The sequence below is a fragment of the Homarus americanus genome, unplaced genomic scaffold (genome assembly GCF_018991925.1).
Source record: "Homarus americanus isolate GMGI-L3 unplaced genomic scaffold, GMGI_Hamer_2.0 scaffold5831, whole genome shotgun sequence".
In the NCBI taxonomy this organism is placed as follows: Eukaryota; Metazoa; Arthropoda; class Malacostraca; order Decapoda; family Nephropidae; genus Homarus; species Homarus americanus.
The window spans coordinates 2,446,590-2,464,066 of NW_024719604.1; the positions used below are offsets into that span (position 1 = coordinate 2,446,590).

A 17,477-nucleotide genomic window follows, 5' to 3' on the forward strand; every position below is an offset into this window, starting at 1 on the left:
TGTAATCAATGGGGAAAATAGGGTTTGGTTCTGGAGGCCAATAAAAGTGACTAAACTTGAATTAATGAGTTTATTTTCTTGCTAACTAAAGCACCAATGAACACTAGACTCGGGAACAACAGACCGTATGACTGATAAATACACACTAGGTAACCTTCACAAACTTTCCCTTGCGGCTGTTAAAACAAATCATCCTCAGAGCCACGGTGAAGGTGGTTTTAGGCTTAAAAGTTTGTATCTTATAAAATGTCACAGACATAAATTCCACTACTGGAATCCTTGCAAGGCAGCGAATAATTTGAGGAAAGACATCATATATTTTTAGTCTTTTAGTACATTTAAGTACAGTACTACAGCTGCTCCCCGACTTACGACGGGGTTAGGGACCCAAATCCAGGTCGTAAGTCGAATTGGTCGTAAGTCGAAAATGCAAAAAAATAATACATAGAAAATCTAAAATGAAATACAGTACAGTAAAAGTAATCAATAATGAAGAATGAATGTAGTGTTACTGTGCACTTACCTTTAATGTAGTCGGCTGAACGCACACGGGGCCCCCATAATTTTCTAATTAAACATGGAGGCTACATTAATTGGATGAAGCAGAGGAGGAGACAGGGCTGGGTGGGTCATCAATGTTGCTTTCTTCAGACAGGTTAACATACAGGGGAAACTTGCTTGTTGAAGGTATTGGATCATCTTTAGGGAGTGAAGAGGCAGCACTGGTGGGGTGTGAGGAGACAGCAATGGGGGACTTCTTAGAATATATGTTCAATTTAGACTGCACATTTTGCTTTTTCTTTTAATTGTAAATCTCCCTGTAGCAAGCAAGTGCATCTTGGATCATTCTCTCAACTTATGCAAAATGCTCAACATTTTGTTCCATTCCGTCAAACATTTGCATCCCCTTATTAATTGTAGCAAATGCCTCTGCCATTTGTTTCATTGAAAACTTTTTGGGGGGTGCAGGTTCTTCTTCTACATTTTGTCTCTCTTCTTCCTCTGCAATTTTCTGTGCTTTCAGTTCAATAAGATCCTCATTACTTAGCTCTTCTGCTACACTTTCAACCAACTGCTCAACATCTTCATTATCAATTTCTAACTCCAGCTGTTGACCCATCTGCACTATCTTGTTGCTAATCTCAGAAATTACTTCATCTTCATTAAATCCTCTGAAACTGTTCACATATCTTTTCAGGACTTTCTTCCATATTCCATTCATGCACTGACCTGTAACCTCATCCCATGCTGCAGCTATGTTTTTTATACATTTCAAAATGTTGTAGTCCTTCCAAAACTCTGAGCATTTTCTCACCTTCAGTAGCAGCAACAGCCTGAGCGAAGGTCATACGTAAATAATTCGCTTTAAAAGCAGCAATAGCACCTTGATCCATGGGTTGGATGACAGAGGTAGTGTTAGGTGGAATGTAGACTACCTTAACATCAGGGTGCAGGTCTTCTAGGTGTGGTGGGTGTCCCGGAGCATTATCCTAAATTAATAAAATCTTGAACACAATCCCTTGTTGCAGACAATACTCCTTGGCTCGTGGAATGAAATAAGTCAGGAACCAATCTTCAAACAGTACTCAGGTCATCCATGCTTTCTTATTACTGCGATAAAACACTGGCAGTGTGTGCTTGCTGACATGTTTAAAAGCCCTTGGGTTCTCTGAATGATATATCATGAAGGGCTTTATCTTGAAACCAGCTACATTCCTCCCCAACGGAAGTGTGATTCGGTCCTTGAATGCCTTGAATCCCGGCATTGTTTTCGCCTCTTTGTGGATGTATGTCCATTCTGGCATGCGATTCCATAATGAGCCAGTTTCATCCACATTAAATGTTTGCTCAGGTAAATAATTTCCCTCCACGATGACACGCTCTAGCTCCTCCTTAAAAGCTTCGGCAGCACCCACATCAGCACTTGCTGCCTCTCCACTCACCTTTACACTATGCAAACTGTAGCGGATCTTAAACCTTTGGAACCACCCATGACTTGCTGTGAAGGTTTGGTCGCACTCATCTCGTGCCTGCTCCTTCAGGCTTTCGAAAAGGCTTTTTGCCTTAGCCTGTAGGATTAGAAGGCTTAAGGGTACACACTTTTGTATCTGATCTTCCATCCATATCACAAGTAATTTTTCCATCTCATGAATAGGACCTTGTCTTTTTTTAGTTATTATTGTTCCCTTTATAGGTGCTGATCCTTTCACTACCTCACGAATATTGTTGATATGGTCGAGTGTGAGAAGCCTAGGTCGCGTGAAATGGTTGCTACAGTTCTTCCATTTTCATGCTGCATTATCTTCATTTACGTCTCAAAAGTAATTGACTGTCTCCTTTTCTTCTGAGCACCACCAGAACTCTCTCCTCTACGCTTGCCAGTCATTCTAAAGTGAATTAGATACGAAAATAATGTCAGTACACAGCGCGATCTGTTGGGGATACAACGACAGCCAAACACCAACTAAGCGCTCTACGGCGTGGGTGCTTAGCCATGCGACGCTCTGGTACAGGACGGAAACGTTTCGGTCTAGAAAATATGCGCGTCATTTGAAAATTTTTTGGTACCGACTGCGGCAGCAGTATGTGTGGGTGGTCGTACCGACTGAGGCGGGTCGTATGTGCGAGTGGTCATAGGTCGAGTATGTCGTAAGTCGAGGAGTAGCTGTATATTGAAAAATGATGATAATTTTGGTAGCCGCGATATAAAAAAATCATTATAAAAAGTCGCGATATATCCCAACCATACTGTATTATTTATTTGTATGTGTTTAGTGTGTGTACACACACACACACACACACATACTATATAGAATACAGGTAAAAGAAATAATTGTCCTAAAGGCAAACACATAAAGGGAATATACATTTCTTTGTACATGAGTAAAAATGTCCCCTCCTCCCTGGTCAGCAATTGTTATTCGCGGATTTGGCGATTCGCTGCTATTTTGAGAACCTAACCCCCTTGTTTTTTTTGGTGGGGGGGGGAGGGCTGTACAGGTACAGTATTACATATGGATGTCACATCTGCGGATGTCAATAATCTGACATCTGATCCGTCACTTAACCTCTAGCTACAGTCACACACCTGCCACACTACATACTGCTCTTCACACCTCACCACCATCATGCCACACACTCACACCATCTCACTACAGCTAGTGTGGTGGCAGTACTCTTTATGCTTCAGCCTTAAGGGGCCTCTGATGTCCCCCAACCAGTTTTTTAAGGGCTTTAATTGTGAAGAGAAGGTTTCAACAAATTACTCAAGCAGTTCTGTACACTTGTATAGAGATCTGGGTTTTCAACCTATAGACTTAGGTTGATAATATGTGAGTTTGTTGATCCTTGCCGAGTTATGAAATAGAATTTAACGATCAGTTGTGCATTTTTATACCTGGATTAGTTGTGTGACATTTTCAGAAGAGTGTGAGTGACTTGTACCAAGTGGCAGGATTTTCCTGTACTTGTTCACTGGAGATGGGACTGATGACACTCCACCTCTTGGACCACAGACATGCTCATCATGGCAAGAAGGTAAGATAACATTTTACTTGACACCTTGATGTTAGAGATACAGTATTGCATCATCCCACGCCTTTATGCATGGTACAGCATACCATTCAAGCCTATTCCAAGCAGAGGTGGTTGGGTACTGGCCAGGACATTTATTGGCTGCTACCTAACTGAAAAAATCTTTTTAACACTGTTATGATGGAACTACTTCCTCAGTTTTAGGGAAGTCTTTTGTCACAAGATGGTGCTGGCCGTCAGTGTCTGGGGTATATAACTCACCAGTATGTGGAGCCCTGTGATTGGGAGGTGGAAAATCTGATGTGCTCCAGTGTCAGTTACTGAGTATAGTCAGGGAAGTCAACATCTGGTCTCCTGTCTCCTAAACCATAAGTATCGAGTGTTAGTGAACTCTTATTGCTCCAGAGTTATTATATTTTATAAGGTGATGATTAGGATTTAGTGATTATGTATTATAATGTGATGGTTAGGATTTAATGTTCATTTATTATTACTTGAGTTTTCTGATTTCTTTTGTTGTATATATTTTGTATAAAATTCTATCAGCTTTAGTTATACTTTTGTAAATAAATAGTAAGTTTGAACTTTTAAGGTAATTTTCCTTCTTAAACGGGTTGAAGAATTTGTATTGGCAGGGGCGGGTTAAAAACTCGCTTTGTATCGTAACAACACTCTCAGGGTTTTCATACGCAAAATTGCCTATGATCTAAATTAATGCTTTAGGGTTTTCATACGTAAATTTGTGCTTGAAATAAAAAAAAAATAAAATAAAATTGTTTGTGCATGAACACTAGACACACAAGAGGCACATCTGGCAATGTCACGATCTGGCAACTATGTAGCCTGCCCTCCAAGGTCGTCACACCAGGTCTCCCTTGTGTGTTTAAAGGACCCAAGATACAGTATAATGTTGATCTACATTTCTCACACATTTTCTTGCGGCTTGTGCTGATTTCTCGTTCATCACAGTAATTTCCTTTATTCATAACAGTGCTGTGAGGGTTTTGAACCACTCCTTGTGTTGGCGAGGGTGGAGGGGTGGAAAAACATATAAAGTGCTAGGAGATTGCACCATGTGGCGATAGTGTGGTCTCCTGATGCCTCTCCATGGTGAAATATTAATTTTTTTCACAGTTTTTCTTCTATAACTATACTTTCCTAAATATGTACACTTTATAATGGAATAATGTTCATATTGTAATCACATCAAATAATGAAGGTATAAAGTGATGTATAAACATTTTCATAAAGTGTAAAAAAAAATGTGTACTACTGGCATTTACGTATAGAAATAATTATTTTATTGTGGTTACTTATATAAAACTGTTTGTAGATAATTTATTTATAATTTTAATACAACAAATCCCACTTTTTTATCTCAATTAGCAAGCTTGTTATGACTCATTATGTACAATTATCTCTCGTGTGGTGCAGTCATGTGTGGTGGGGTGAGTAACAGACCCGAGTGCGTGAGCGGCTGCCCAAACCAAAGAGTATTAATATGGTTCGTTTGGCATTTTTGAATCTCTAAGGTTAGTTCCTCTTCTACTACCTGTCTTAATTAGGTAGTGGTTCCCAAATTGGGATGCTCTGTTCACAGGAATGCTATGTTGTGTGAGGACTTGGAGCCTTTGGTGCCTTCTACTGTCTATTGCTGTCCTAAATATACAGACTTGTCCTAGACTAACACTACATTGGAATTAAAAGATTAATCCTGATATCCTGTTTACTGGCTGAAGCAGCTCTGGTTCTCCATCGTCTGGGTACTGGATGGTGAGAGTGGTGTAACTCCCCTGATGTGCTGAGCCAATAGTAGAGGCTTAAGGAACAAATATTGTGTATGAGCAACAAAAACTCTCAAACCTTCTCACTTTTCACAATTCCTGTATAAAGGTGAAAGATTTTCTAATTTTCATTTTTATATGACTCTTAGATTCCCAGTCACAAGTTTGTATCTCTATACACTTGGTTTTTATCCACAGACGTGTGGGCTATACAGATAATCCTCGGATAACACGATACATATGTTCGTAAAATGTATCGTCCTAACCAAAAATGTGTGAAGTGATTTATTTTTATTTATTTATTTATTTATTATTATTATTTTTTTTACAGGGAATAGCCCATTGACACAGGCCATCGACCCACATCGGGGCCTAGGGGGTGAAAAAATAAGAATAGAAAGAAATAAAAAATAGGAAAGGAAAAGGTTATATTAATCTACACCGCGGAGATGCCGGAAAACCAGCTTTTTAAAGTGAGACAGATTGTATGAGTGTGGAAACACAGAAGGCAGAGCATTCAACAGTTTGGCTGTGTGAGGACAGAAGGATGTACTATAACGGGTTACTCTAGAGGATATCAGAGACATGAAATAGCAAAATATTCTGACTCGGTAACATTCATTCTTTCCTTAGAACTGGATACATACCACCAGCTGTGGCTTGATTTTGTACTGGAGGAAATCATAAAGGAAGGAGCTAATCTGGTTATCAGAACCATTTACACTTCCTGACATTAATGTTGTATTGCACCATAATTTTTGTTCTTTTCAGAATTACTGGGAGCAAATAAAGCGCAGGCTATTAGTTCTCCTGAAAGTCTACAGTGAGTCCTCTACCCCATCCACACAAACGTCTTCCAGTACCTCCTCACCATCGTCCACCTCCATGTTGTCCTCAGAGCAAAATTTCCAAGTCATTCAGTACCCAGCAGCCATTGTTAAGGGAGCTCAACTTCCTCATATATGGTGGATCTTCTATAACTTCTCTCAACTTTATGGGTACGATATGAATGGAAAGAAAATAATGGAGAAATCAGTAAGTTGGTTTTATTTTTATATATACAGTGGGGTATGCTATAACGAATCTAATTGGTTCTAGAACCTTGTTCGTTATAGCATTCGTTCGTTATAGGATTAATCCGTTCCAGGCCCCCAAATACAACCACTTAACACTGAAAAATGTAATATAAAATTGTAAAAATTGTAAAAAAGTGCATAAATATGCATCTAAACCCCTGAAATAAAGAATATCATTAATATTTGTAATAAAAAAACAATAAATTAGTAAAAAAAAAAAAAATTTTTTTTTTTTTTAAAATAATGTTCGTTGTAGGAGTTTCGTTCGTTATAGCATTCTCAATTTTATAGGTAAAACCGTTCGTTATAGGAATATTCGTAGTAGGATCCGTTCGTTATAGCATACCCCACTGTACAGTGGTCCCTCGGTTAACGAACACAATTCGTTCCACAAAGTCGTTCGTTAACCAAAAATTTCGTTAACTGAATCCATTATTTCAATGGGATATTGGGTAATTGGTTCCAGCTCACAAAGTAAAGCTAAAAATGCATAAAGTCAGAAACACTCCTAAAATTCCCCTAAATTGCCCTTAAATCACTATACAATATATACTTGTATATATATATATATGCAAGTAAATCACTGTAGGTGCGCGTGATCTAGGTATATGCTGATAACCACAAGGAAGGAAGAAAACACGAAGTTCCCAAGCGCTTTCGTGTAATTCACATCTTCAGGGGTGAGTACAGACTAAAGAGAAGTACAAAACAAGGTGTATATATACAGAGGAGGGTGAGACCAGGTCCACAATGGTCAGGTATTAGGTAATGACCCTAATAACCTTTAAATAGCACGGCAACGGTCGGTAGTCAGGTCAGAGGGTAAGGTGACCCAACCTTCTCACCTGGTTACAAATCTTCTTAATTACAAAATTGTCCAGTTTGTACATGCCATTACTCAAATTCATGTTGAATGCTTCGGTATGTTTAATGAGACTAGATTCTATGATGTTCCTACTATCAATTGAATTACAAGGTAATATTGAGGAGGCATTATCCCAGTCAATGCAATGCTTGTTATCCCTCAAATGAACAAACAGAGCATTGGATTCCTGGCCTGTCCTAACACTATAATGCCTGAACATTACTAAGAAATCTTTTTATAGAACTGATCCCAAGCCCACCCATGACCATAAGAATCTCTTAGTATTACCGTTTCACAAAAATTTCTCTCAAATTCCTTTACAACTAAAAACCTGGAACATCAATGTGGCATTTAAATACTCATGCACTGTTAAACAAATGTTAGAAATATGGCCTATTAAGAACACTTGTTTCATTCTCTTGGCTACAAAATGGGATTCAATTCTGTGTTTATAATTCTTGGCATATTTATATTTTCACAGATTGAAATTAAAAGTGAGACAAAGCTACTAAGAACGCTAATCAAGTTATCTCTCGGTGAACCCAAAAGTGGATCCCAACCAACAGAAGCCGAGCTGCGATTTTATGTGCGATGTTGTTTCAGTCTAAGTCAACTGTGGGGGGGAGAGAAGAGCAGTGAGTGGGCTGTAGCTCTTTGGGATTATTTTTCCAAGCACCTTGATTCATCTTTTCTCCTCCCCGGTGCAGGTCTGGAAGGACTGGCGTGTGTTAGGTTAGTGAATATCATTATTTGTAGATAGGTGCTGTACCTTTGGTGATATTAAGTGATAGAGAACAGTATGTCAGGGGAGAATAGAGGAAATGAGTTTAAATATTAAGAAAAGAATCCAGTATTGAGATGACATATGGAATCATAGTCAACATTTCCAGGAATTTTATCAATTAATTACAATGATTGGCAGTTTACTTACACATAGAAACATGTACCAAGATCACCATCACTAACTGGGTGGTTTGGATCTTGGTTTAACTCCTTTTGTGTCTCTATCACCAAAATCACAGTTTACAGTGAGTTTGAATTTATCTATTTATTTTCTGTACATGTGGAACAACAAACTTCATCTGGATTTCCACATCAACTGAATGTTTTATATCACAATAACTTTGCCCAGTTAAGGTGATTTGTTATGTAGACTTCTTTCTCCATTCATTCTTCAACTACTATAGACTTTGCTTGTTTATCTTAGTTATTGTCAAGGTAGTTCATCATTACATAGTTCACATAATATGAATTTTTTTGACATGTGTATTGTTCTTCTCTTATGATGACTTCAGCATACCGTTTAAAAGATGATATAGTGACCAACAATTTGTGAGGATGCTTGTAGTGTATGAGCAGAGAATGCTGACAAAAATGTGCTATATTAATGATCTTTACACAATATTCCCCAAGTAAAGTAGGTAAGGTCTGTTAACTGGACTAGTAGATTAAGCTCACCAAACCATAAGCAAACTAACCTTGGTTATTCTTTATTATATGAGTACGGTTCTACAGGTACACTACCGATTTTCCGGCACCCTTTGGTTCCAAAGCCTTGCTAGATTATCCATTTTGCCGGACCAACCGAGGTCGGTTAATAATAATTCAACAATCCACCTCTGACCCACTAATTATACACCTCCTGTGTCTCTAAAGCACCATGGACTGCTAGAAACTTAAACAAATATTAAATGTAAATTAAATGTGAAAGAGACATAATTTTGAGCAACATTACTGTACAGACTTTGTACTCAAATGTACTACACTAAAGGACTAAAATGTTTGTCTCTTGTGCAAACTATGTGATGTTTATACTTAAATTAATCACTATCTTAAAAGGATTCCAGCAATGCAATTTACCTGTATATTCTGCTAAATCTAGTCAGCAACATTTTATAAGATAAAAACTTTAAGCCTAAAACTACCTTCACCCAGGCTGGGAGGAAGGGAGGGAAGTTAAGTGCCCCTCGTAATTTTGTCTGGACTATAGGAGGTGCCGGACCATCAGCGGTGGACCTGTATTATATTTTACAAGTTAGCCGGATAGTTTAGTATGATATTTGATTTATAACTTTAATCTCACAGAAATCAGTGATTTCTATAAAGGCTTTCCAGTTTCAGAAATTCGCAAAGATTTATAAAGTAGTAATGCAGTTTCACCATGTTCGGGAATTACATACAGCTTCTCCCCGACTTACGACCTACTCGACTTATGACCACCCGCACTTACGACCACCCGCACTTACGACCACCCGCACTTACGACCTGCCACAGTTGTACCAAAATTTTGTCAAATTACGTATTTTTGAGTCCCAACGTCAGTACACAGAGAAAATTTTCGTTTGTAATTCACTTTAAAATGGCTGGCAAGCTTAAAAGTGAGAGTTTTGTGGTGCTGAGGAAAAAAGCGATACCCATTTTTTATTTTCTATGTATTATTTAAGCATTTTCAACTTACGACCTGGATTTGGGTCCCTAACCCCGTCGTAAGTCGGGGAAGAGCTGTATATTCAATGTTCTGTCATTGTTATCTTTACCTGCAACACATTTTGACCTGCACTGGGTCTACTGGTGTCATACTTGGGTACTGACAAATGAGTGACAGATTTTAAGACTTTGTTAAACACTTGATGTTATAATATTTTCAGAGCATATGAGATAAGATTTTATTGTAGCTAATTTCTTGTATAATGAGAACTGTTTGTTTGTATGTATCAGGTGGTGCATCTAGCTGCCTTATGTATACCACCTCACACCACCCACCACTATCTCACACCACCACACTTCCACCACCATGACCTCACATGTGTTAATTGAACAAAGGGACATGCATCATCATATAAGTCCTGCAAAACCTTCCTCGTTCAAAAGGATGTGCTGACCCTAGGGGCTGAGGAGCGCATTTTCTTAAATCTCAGCCTTTTTTTCACACTGGCTCTACATTTGCCAATATAGTGTGTCAGACAACCTCCAATAACTAGAGGCGGAATACAAATAGTCATGCATCCATATTGAAACCTTCCTCATCCAGACTAAGAATGTTAAGCCTAAAGATGTCCAGTCCTTCTAGTTATGCTAGTCTCAACAGATCCCCATCATTGGTCAATGTATTATCTGCACCTCAGATAAATGACTCAAGCCCACTTCTTGAGCCCATTGCTCTCAAAAGGAAGAATGTCTTGGTAAACAAACAGAATCATAGTGAAGAATCTTTAAGGGGGGACACCCCCTCTGAAGGCTCAGCCCACTAGATCATCAATGGGATCCTTGAGGGTTAATTGTGTTGGCTCCTGTCAACACTACCTCCTCAGAGTCACTGACTGATTCACAGTTCCTTCCAAAATGACAGCAGGAGTCAGTCAACCACATGACCTTGATCCTGTGGGTCTAAAGATTTTTGGTAGGTCTAGGTGGGTGATCCTGGATACCAACAGGCCCCCTAAATCTGGGCACACCAAGCCTCTGGCATCACCATTGTCCAATGGGCTACTGAAAACTGCAGGTAAACCAAGTCAGTTCCTCAGTGAAAGTCAAGAACACCCCCCACCTCTCCTCCTCTTGCCCTTTTGCTATTTTGTCTCACCTGTTTTTGTGTTTGTAGAGATGATGGTTGGTGAAGGCCACCACCCTCCTCCTCGTGGTTATCAAGCTGTATATTCTGACCCAATAGGGAGATGGTGGTCATCATGGAAGCAGCCTGTCTTTGTCTCCACCTCCATGAATGTTCCATTCACCACTATCATTACTTCCCAGGAGCCAGGCTGATGTTAATGAAGTGATGGCCAGGATGTATATCCAGGAATCTGTAACTCACCACAATGGCTTGGTACATGTTTAAACAGATGGCTCCAATCCAACGCTGGTGTTGGGTATGGAGCCATCTTCCCTGATTTTAGCTACAGTGGGGACCTCCAGCCTTTGCATCTATTTTTTACTGCAGAGCTCTCTGCCTTTCCCTTAAAGAAATCAGCACCCTTAAGGCTGGGAGTTTTACTATTTTTGGTGCTAATAATAATAAATTTTGGTATATATTACAGTAAAACTGCAAGTGGATGGTTAGAGCAAGTTAGGTCCCGAACTTGCAACTTGGCAGCAATAGGAAAGTCCGAAACATCATGGCAAATTTTTCTCAGGATTGTTGGTAAGTAATTCAAGATTTCATATAAAATTTATTTTTGTATTATGAATAAGGTCTCTGAAAGTTTTTCTGGATAGGAGAAGACATTATTAGTGGGGTGGATGACACATAAGAGTATAATTTATGCTTAGAGAAAAAATAGAGGATTGAAGGATGAAATGCTGTTACAGCTGAGAGGGAGGGATGAGTAACATGTTCCAGAGGCTGGTTACTTTGTATGGTAGAACAGTGTTAAGATAGGTACACTGCTTGACCTGAACCACTCCACTACAATTGTGAGCCACAAGGATTAATCATCATAGTTTCTGTTGACTTTGACCCTCACCTTACCTTGGGGTTGGGAGGACCAGATCACTCATCTCCCCCTTCAGCTATAAAATGGGATTTCATGCTTCATCATCATCACTGTTTTACTGCCATTTTCAACACTTGCATTGGTTACCTGATGGTATGGTGTACCAGTTACCATTGGTTGTCCTTATGTTTTAGACTTTACCACCATTGGTGAGTTGAATTTTTGTTTATATTTGTAAATATATATGAACAGTAAATAAGTGTTGCTTTCACATTCATATGTAGAGAAATGAAGAAATGTTTTCACAGGTACGCACTTACTGTTCATACATTGGCGTTCCCAATCGTCTCGTCTTATTTCTTTACCATTAGTGGTTAGCTACTTCTAGTGTTCCATTTATTAACATTAAATAACATTACTTAAAACATACATACAGGTAATCAATTTTTTTTAAATTATGTTCACTGCAGCTACAACCAGGGTCTTATTTTCTTCAGTTTCAGGTGGATAATTGACATTATGTGTGTAAACACTGACAACAATGCCGTCTCTTATCCTCTTGTGTGTTTTAATATTCTACGTTTTATTAATGAATTGTATTGTTCATTTCGCATATATAAAGATTAATTCAATCAAATTAAATACTCAGTAATAAATAATAATGACTCTAAGATAATGACTGCTCTTGAGTACTGCATGTATACATTGGCGTTCCACCTATCAGTCTCATTTTTCTTTAATATCAGTGGTTACTTCACTGTACCTTAAATAAAATTAATTAAAACATACATATTTTTAAATTATTTTACTGCACTCAACCAGGGTCTTATTTTCTTCAGTTTCAGGTGGATAATTGACATTATGTGTGTAAACACTGACAACAATGCCGTCTCTTATCCTCTTGTGTGTTTTAATATTCTACGTTTTATTAATGAATTGTATTGTTCATTTCGCATATATAAAGATTAATTCAATCAAATTAAATACTCAGTAATAAATAATAATGACTCTTTTTGTACATATTCTTAAAAAGATCATTGACGCGGTATCCTTAAATGCTCACGTATATGTTGGCGTTCCCAGTCCATCTCTTTTTTTTTTTTCTTCTTCTTTTTTTTTCTTTGCCATTAGGGGTTAGCTACTTCTAGGGCTCCATTTATTAACATTAAATAATGTGACTTAAAACAGATATATTAATTTTTTTTTACATTAATTATACTACAGCTACAACCAGGGTCTTATTTTCTTCATTTTCTCGTGTAGAACTATCGTCCCGGACTCCCGGCTGTAAACACAAACGAAAACAATGGCGTCCCTTCTCTTGTGTGACCATATTATTATTCATTTATAGTGTATAAGGTGCATTTAGAAACATTATTAGAATATAGTTTGCAATTTTCATTAATTGTATTGTTTTGGGGGGAAAGAGGATAAAAAGCCACACAAAAGATATGAAAAGATCACACTTGGGAACGCATCTCATTATTATTGCTTTATTTTAATGGTAATTAATATGATTCACAATAAGACGATTCACCTTACACTGCAATATTGGAGGACACATTAACGTCGTTATTTGAGGATTTACTGTACTACAAAAAACAATGTTTTGTTTATTCTAGGAGATGGGCTGAGGTGCATCTGGGTAGACTCTCAGTCTTTTTAGTATTTTGTGTTTCTCTCAAGTACCAAACTAATCATTCCATTTAAACAACACTTCGATTTAGTGGGAATTTGGTTTAAATCGACCTCTCTTGGAACATATCTCGTGTTATATGCACGTTCTACTGTACAGTGTAATTGTAATAAACGAAAATAGATAAACAATAATTCTCATTCTGCACTTAAAATGACAAAATAGTTACGGTACCTGTACCTGTACTTAAATTGGTGATGTTCACCTGAAAAGAGGAAAAATATATCTGTACAGTAAATGAAATAATAAAATAAATATACTTAGGAGGCATATTAAGGGTAAAAAACAAGTGAAATATTACAGAAACACTTGAAATACCGAGGAACGCACCAAACTCCACGAGGACCAGATGTAAACAAAAGGTGTGTCGAACCATGGCTACTAGCGCCGGTGGGTACTAGAGATGTGTTTATAAGCTAGATTAGCATTAGGGTGGTTAATCTTTATGTTAATCTTGATGTTTTAACTTTCCAGTGGGAGTGGTGGAGACCAGTCCAGCAGAATGGCGGCAGGTGAGAGGCCGTATCTACTCTAAGTTTCACGGACGCAAGATGTCGGAGCTTTCACCACTGGGCCTCTATAACTCCAGCACACTCTTCCTCACCCTGGCCAACACAACAGATCTTGTTGGTGTGGTAAATAACTGTGTTTTTCATTTTCATATACTGTACAGTGGAGTCTCATTTTGTGTGGCTATATTATAATGGTATGCGTCGGCTCATCAGAAATCCACCCACACGATGCTCTTTAACGTGCGTTAATATTGCTATATTGTACAGACCTTTCCTCTTGAACAACTTTGGGTAACCAAATTAACCTTCCCCAAAATGACACATAATATCACATAAACTGCATCTCCATTATTAAATAAATATTTTAAGAAATCTCAGGGAGTTAATTATGCGATACTCCACTGTCTCCACCAAATAGTAGAGGTGTAGGAAGGTCTGGGAGACAATGGGGGTCTGAGGCAGGGGGTGAAGGTCTGTTGGATTCAAAGCCTTCAAAATCAACTGCAGACACTTGTAAAGTGACTACAGCTTTATCACCAATCTCCAGAATGGCTGGGTCACTGTCACTGGATTCTTCTTGATCTTCATCACATTGTTGAGGCAGGAAATGGGCGGTGATGAGAGCTTGGCAGTGGGGTTAATATACTCTTGGTAACATTGTCTGTAGGGCTCCACCAAACTGTCTAACTGTGCAGTAAGTCCTTTTATTTTGAGGGCAAATTATAAATCATATTTTTTCCTATTATTTAATACTGTGTTATATGATTTATTATGAAATATACGCCATAATAGGCTGATAATACGAGAATATAATAATGAATAAATTAAAACACCCTGGTGAAAGAGACAACAGCCAGCCAGCACCCCCCCCCTGCACTTTTACATATGGTGTCATCTCTTGTTGTTACTGTTTGTAGTCAATAAACTAAGTTTATAAAGTTTGAAACACTTCTTTTGTTTCTTTCTTTCCTTTTCATCTTTCTTTTTTTGCCCAACCTCTTCACTGCACTCACTTCCTCCCACACCCCTGCCTCTACCACTCCCTCCTCCCACACACTGCCTCTACCACTCCTTCTCCACACACCCCTGTCTCTACCTCTCTCCTCCCTCCCCCCCCAACCTCTTCCTGCCTCCCTTCTCCACACCCCTGCCTCCTACCACTCCTCTCTTTCCCTGCCTCTCCACTCCCTTCCTCCACACCCCTGTCTCTACCCTCTCTCCTCCCCTCCCCCCAACCCCTTCACTGCACTCCCTCCCACACACCTGCCTCTACCCTCCCTCTCCACACACCCTCCTCTACCTCCTTCCTCCCACCCTGTCTCTACCACTCTCTCCTCCCCTCTCCCCAACCTCTTCACTGCCTCCCTTCCTCCCACACACCTGCCTCTACCTCTCCCCCCTCCCCCCCGCTCTTCCTCGCTCCTTCCTCCACACACCCCTGCCTCTACCCTCTCTCCTCCCCCCTCCCCTCCCAACCTCTTCCTGCACTCGCCGTCCCACACACCCTGCCTCTACCCTCTCTCCCTCCCCCCTCCCCCCCAACCTCTTCCTGCCTCCTTCCCTCCACACCTGCCTCTACCCTCTCCTCCCCCCCAACCTCTTCCCACTGCCTCCCTTCCTCCCACACCCCTGCTTCCTACCCTCTCTCCTCCCCCCCAACCTCTTCCTGCTCCCTTCACTCCCCCTGCCTCTACCACTCTCCCCCCTCCCCCTTTCCTTGCCACTCCCTTCCTCCCCACCCCTGCTTCTACCACTCTCTCCTCCCTCCCCCCCCCAACCTCTTCCTGCACTCCTTCCTCACACACACCCCTGCCTCTACCACTCTCCTCCCCCCCAACCTCTTCACTGCACTCCTTCCTCCACACCCCTGCCTCTACCACTCTCTCTCCCTCCCCCCAACCTCTTCACTGCACTCCTTCCTCTCCACACCTGCCTCCTCCTCCTCACACACCCTGCCTCTACCCTCTCCTCCTCCCCCCCCAACCTCTTCACTGCACTCCCTTCCTCACACACCCTGCCTCTACCACTCTCCTCCCCCTCCACCTCCTATTCCCTCCATAATTGTTTAAGTAAATAAGAACAAGAATACGAGATCAGGTTTGAGAAATCATGACAAGAAATATAAAGAAAAGTAGAGAGAAAGAAATAAGAGTACTGTACAGTAATTAAAGAAATAATAGAAAATGGAGATAAGAAAGAATCATTATGTCTGTGGGAAAAAAGTCAAATTCTCCTCATTCTCTCATGTTACTGACCTGACTTGATGCAATATCTGGTCATCCATTGTATATGAACTTCTCTTTTGCAGTGAAGACGGGTTGAGGGATTAGTGGTGTCGTATTACTGACCCGATGCGTTCATCGTCAGGTCACCCATTGTTGGGGTGGGGGATTAGTGGGTCTCGTAATCTGAATAATTTATTTTTTTATGAAATATAATACCTTATTTATTATTAAAATACATACTGTAGTGTTTAATGGGGATGCTGTACAGTGGTCTAATCGGATTTGATATAGGCCCAACGAGAGCTATAGGTAAAAGATCACACCTTGTGTAAACGTGCTGGAGGGGGATGAGGAGCTGGCTGTTGCTACATTCCCAATTTGTTTTTATTTATTCATTACAGTTCCGATATATTATAAAAATAATGTCCAATAACTGAGATGACTGAAATCTTATAAACTTGAGGCTAAATAAGAGAAAGATCACTAAATTAACACTACACCACCCATGCTACCCATGGTTTTCCTTGTAAGCTATAAGTAGGTGTGGTCAATTTAGGGGTGAACTGGCCAATTGAAAATCGAGTAATTTGCAGCAATTTATTGTGTCTTTGGGCTACGTAAAACAATATTCTACATAAATTTTTTTTTTTATAATAAGTCCCACTTACATCAAAATGGATTTTTAAATGTAATATTTAGAATTTATAATATAACCATGCTTGTACACATGTTACTGTTTGCCCAAATTATTATATTTTATTATCCTAGAGTCTATTTGAAAGCAACTACCTACACTCTCTTTGCTTTTGGTTTTGTCATCTAGTAGTCTGTCACATTTGTGCTTTGATGTAACCTCTACTGTACAACATGGCCCGGGCCAAGCCTCTGTGACCATTTTCACACATCTCTCCACACTTTGAGGGAAGGCCACTGCACCTGCATTGGAGTCTCTTTGCTTTTAATTCTACAAAGTTAGGATTTGTCAATGGTGGTTTAAGACTTCCAAACCTGTCAACCAATTCTGACAATTTGGTAGTATTGATGCTTATTGTGAACTTTTCTGAATGAAACGGTCAGTTCCTCAACTGGTCACACCCATGTTAGCTGCCTCTGCTTTAGAATGACTTTGCTAGCCTCGGTTCGAGATTGGTACATTGACTGCAAAGCATTGCTTGCAAACTGTTTGATCGAGCATACTGCCGACCTTCTTGCTACAGGCAACACGATGTCCTCACTACCTTCCTCTGTGTTTTACTAGGCCGTAATTGAACAAAAAGGTGATCAACAATCCACCCACATACAGTGATTAAGCTCACTAAACCACTGGGGAAGATAAGCAACTCAATAATAAC

General features: G+C 39.6%; 1 protein-coding gene across 6 annotated transcripts in view; it reads left to right on the forward strand.

The window, feature by feature from the left end:
- LOC121860145 (protein MMS22-like) overlaps window positions 1-17,477 on the forward strand; it is a 64,608-nt gene that overhangs the window by 14,840 nt on the left and 32,291 nt on the right. For 5 of the 6 annotated variants that reach the window (XR_006087822.1, XM_042357200.1, XM_042357201.1 and 2 more), the window contains 5 exons: window positions 3,424-3,537; window positions 6,090-6,353; window positions 7,741-7,991; window positions 11,297-11,400; window positions 13,863-14,023. Coding sequence is in view for 5 of the 6 variants with exons in the window: in XM_042357200.1 (XP_042213134.1) it covers window positions 3,424-3,537; window positions 6,090-6,353; window positions 7,741-7,991; window positions 11,297-11,400; window positions 13,863-14,023 (894 nt within the window). In the remaining variant the exon portion in view is untranslated. The remainder of the gene's footprint in view (window positions 1-3,423; window positions 3,538-6,089; window positions 6,354-7,740; window positions 7,992-11,296; window positions 11,401-13,862; window positions 14,024-17,477) is intronic. The other variant, XM_042357199.1, reaches the window with a different exon arrangement.